The following is a 1,966-nucleotide window of genomic DNA, read 5'->3' on the forward strand; positions in this document are numbered from 1 at the left end:
CATTTCTCTCTCTGGTGCCACTGTCAGTGGCTTGTGAACATTGTGGTAATGATCTATTATATGTGTCTCTGTGTGTCTGTAGGTTTCTGAGTGGTCTCTGCCCCGAGCAGAGCTGCAGAAGCGTTGGTGACCAGGACCAACAAGTCTCTCTTCCTGGACAAGCGACAAACAGAAAGTCTGTGTCTCTCCTTCCATAATAACTATCTATGTAATGGTAATGTATAGATTTACACATGCCTTTGTCTGCTGTGTTATCTATATATTCATGTGTGTATATATAATAAAACTCTCCACTCCGAAAGAAAAAGAGAATGAAAAAGCAGGTTTTTTGGATGTGGAGGCTGTAGCCCCTACCCTCACTCACACTCTCACTCGCACACACACACACATACACACACACACACACACACACACACACACACACACACACACACACACCTCATCCATCCATCCATCCCTGTCTCTGTCCTCCTTTTCAGTGTTGAGTTTTTGTAAGGTTTCTCTGGAAACTGAAGTTAAGAAAATAGTCAGCTGACCCTCTGTTTTTCTCTCCCAGTGGAAACCTCTCAAACATCTCTCCCCCTCTTCACTCCTTAATTATTTCACTCCCTCTTTTATCAAGCAAATGTTAAAAACATGTAAACCTGAAAACTGTTTCCCTTTTTTTCTGAAAAAATTGAATGATGAAAACCTGGATGTTATTTACTAAAAAATCAAAAATGTTGGATTTTTTTTTCTTTTTTTGTTTTCCTATGGTGATTAGGAGTTTGCCTGTTGACAATATACGCAGCTGATGGCAACAGTCAATGGTAGAATGATACTGTGGCTCTCTCCCTCTCTTTAGAGCTCTGAATTATTATTATTAAATCTGTTGTAAAACCTATGGTCTTCTCCAGAAATACCAATAAAAACATTACATAACTCAGACCTCCAAGAACAAGTCATTATCAACCTCTTACACAATGAAAACTGTGAAACACTATCATGTGTATGATTCTGCCTGAATGTGTCCAGCTCACTGACTAAAATATTCCTGTTTGTACAAATAATTTCATTTCCAAAAATGTATAAGTCATAAAATCATTTCCACACCATGAGCACTTGTACAATACAATTATGCTGTTAAAAAGTTTTCTAATGCTCTTTCTCTTCAACTAATGTGTGTAGAGTGTATTAGTCTGCTGCTATCACACTAGGCCTGGCTAAACATGCAGTACTAGACATACAGAGTACATAATGACAGATTAATCTTAATTTTATAAAAAGAACATCTTAAACATTTGTAGTAAGTGTATTGAAACCAAAGTGGGCTATTCTGCATGTATGGTAAGCAAAATGAACAGAGTTGATTCAATACACAATCAATTCAGACAGGGCACTCTGCTCTTCCATTTACCAGACTTGTGTGCAAAGTGTAAAAGAGTATGGGGATGCATCTTAAAACTGTTTCCTATATTTATCCTAAGTGTGTGTGTGTGTGTGACATGCAGCAAAGGACTTCCGGCCGGGATTCAAACCTGGGTCAGCTGCGTATGTGGCATGCACGCTAACCATGTGACCGTGCCAATTGTCATAAACTTTTGACTCTGGGCTGCCCCCTGGTGGATGTATTGGTTTAACATCCATGCCAGCGTAAAAGACAGAAGTATGTGAGCAGTGACGGTAACATTGTATGAAAAGGACGTAAACATTTTCGTGTGTATGTGAGCATAAATGGGCCTTTAGTGGCATAACTAATCATAGTAGGGCAGCAGCCAGAGTAAAGTGGTAAGATGGTAAGAAGGGTGAGCAGCACAACACTTATCCTGCATTACTAGTGCTGCATCATGAATAACTCAGTGCTGTATAGTTGTATGTAGGGCACAAATCAAAAACACCCAATTATTCAACCTTTAATAATGAAAATTGTTGCTTGCCCAACCAACAATAAACTGATCTACTAACAAGTATTGTGTGTATGCAAAGC

General features: G+C 39.0%; 1 protein-coding gene across 2 annotated transcripts in view; it reads left to right on the forward strand.

Annotated features, from left to right (window-relative positions):
* csnk1a1 (casein kinase 1, alpha 1) overlaps positions 1 to 927 on the forward strand; it is a 33,269-nt gene extending 32,342 nt beyond the window's left edge. For both annotated transcript variants that reach the window (XM_053324482.1, XM_053324483.1), the window contains exon 10: positions 83 to 927. In XM_053324482.1, coding sequence (XP_053180457.1) covers positions 83 to 90 — 8 coding nt within the window. In that variant the 3' untranslated portion in view covers positions 91 to 927. The remainder of the gene's footprint in view (positions 1 to 82) is intronic.
* The last annotated feature ends 1,039 nt before the right edge of the window (positions 928 to 1,966 follow it).

This window comes from Scomber japonicus, chromosome 8 (assembly GCF_027409825.1).
Source record: "Scomber japonicus isolate fScoJap1 chromosome 8, fScoJap1.pri, whole genome shotgun sequence".
NCBI classification, from domain to species: Eukaryota; Metazoa; Chordata; class Actinopteri; order Scombriformes; family Scombridae; genus Scomber; species Scomber japonicus.